General features: G+C 66.7%; 1 protein-coding gene across 1 annotated transcript in view; it reads left to right on the plus strand.

The window, feature by feature from the left end:
- The window catches only part of CDC37 (cell division cycle 37), a 6,042-nt gene extending 5,812 nt beyond the window's left edge, over positions 1–230 (plus strand). The window contains exon 7 of the mRNA XM_026050931.1: positions 72–230. Coding sequence (XP_025906716.1) covers positions 72–200 — 129 coding nt within the window. The 3' untranslated portion in view covers positions 201–230. The remainder of the gene's footprint in view (positions 1–71) is intronic.
- Positions 231–1,403: the final 1,173 nt, after the last annotated feature.

Genomic DNA, 1,403 nt, shown 5'->3' on the forward strand with positions numbered 1-1,403 from the left:
GGGGGCCGCGTTCCCGGCCGCATTCCCGGCGGCATTCCCGGCGGCATTCCGGGCCCCGTGCGCTCCCGCAGGAAGCCAAGCACCACATGCAGCGCTGCATCGCCTCGGGGCTCTGGGTGCCCAACGCCAAGGCGGGCGCCGAGGGTCCCGACGAGGAGCTGGACAAGGAGAGCGGCGCCGGCGAGGGGGGCGGCCCCTGAGCCCCCCAGGACCCCCCTCATCCTCCTCCTCCTCCTCCTCCTCATCCTCATCCTCGTCGTCGTCACCGCGCCCGCCGCCGCCGCGCCCCCCGCTGCGCCTGCACCCAATAAAGAGGTTGACGCAGCCGCCTGTGTCCGCCGCCTCGGCCGGGACCCCCGCCCAGCGCCCCCAAATTGGCCCGTTTTTGCCCCRAAACGGGTCTCGCCCCGTTCTGTCGCGTGGAGCCGCTGTCCGKGCCCCTGCTGGGGTCGTTCCCATGGCAGCCGCTTCCTGGGTGAGCGGGGGTGGGAATGGGGTTGTTAATTAGTGCGGAAAGGGGGTTGTTAATTAATGCAAAAATGGGGGTTGTTAATTAGTGCTGGGCTTAATTAAAGTGCCCTTAAGCTGCACCCCCCCCTCCAGAGGTGTCCTGGAGCCACGCCCAGCTGTGCCCGTTAGCCCCGCCCATTCATAGCCACGCCCACTCCTAGCCCCGCCCCGTTTCCACGTTAATTAGGGGGTGAGTTAATTAGCGCCGCGCCCCCTCGTGGCCACGCCCGCTGTCACCGCGCAGCCAATCCCGCGGCGGAGCCGGGTGGTGGGGGCGTGCCCGCGGCGCGGGCGCGGGCCAATGGCGGCGCGCGTCTCTGGCGCCCAATGGGAGGCGGCGTCTCTGCGGGGCGCGGGGAGCCCGGGGCGCGGGGCCCGGTACGTGTCGGTGCGGCCGGGACGGGGCCTATAGGGGGAATATGGGGCCTATAGGGGATCTATGGGGCCTATAGGGGTCTGTGGGGCCTATAGAGGGGCTGTGGGACCTATAGGGGGTCTGTGGGGCCTATAGGGGTCTGTGGGACCTATAGGGGATCTATGGGGCCTATAGGGGTCTGTGGGACCTATAGAGGGGCTGTGGGACCTATAGGGGGGCTGTGGGGCCTATAGAGGGTCTGTGGGACCTATAGGGGATCTATGGGGCCTATAGGGGATCTATGGGGCCTATAGAGGGTCTGTGGGGCCTATAGGGGGTATATGGGGCCTATAGGGGATCTATGGGGCCTATAGGGGTCTGTGGGGCCTATAGGGGGGCTGTGGGACCTATAGGGGGGCTGTGGGGCCTATAGGGGATCTATGGGGCCTATAGGGGTCTGTGGGGCCTATAGAGGGTCTATGGGGCCTATAGGGGGTCTATGGGGCCTATAGGGGATCTATGGGGCCTATAGGGGTCT

Source organism: Nothoprocta perdicaria, unplaced genomic scaffold, assembly GCF_003342845.1.
Source record: "Nothoprocta perdicaria isolate Ctin4 unplaced genomic scaffold, notPer1 scaffold_719, whole genome shotgun sequence".
Classification (NCBI taxonomy): domain Eukaryota; kingdom Metazoa; phylum Chordata; class Aves; order Tinamiformes; family Tinamidae; genus Nothoprocta; species Nothoprocta perdicaria.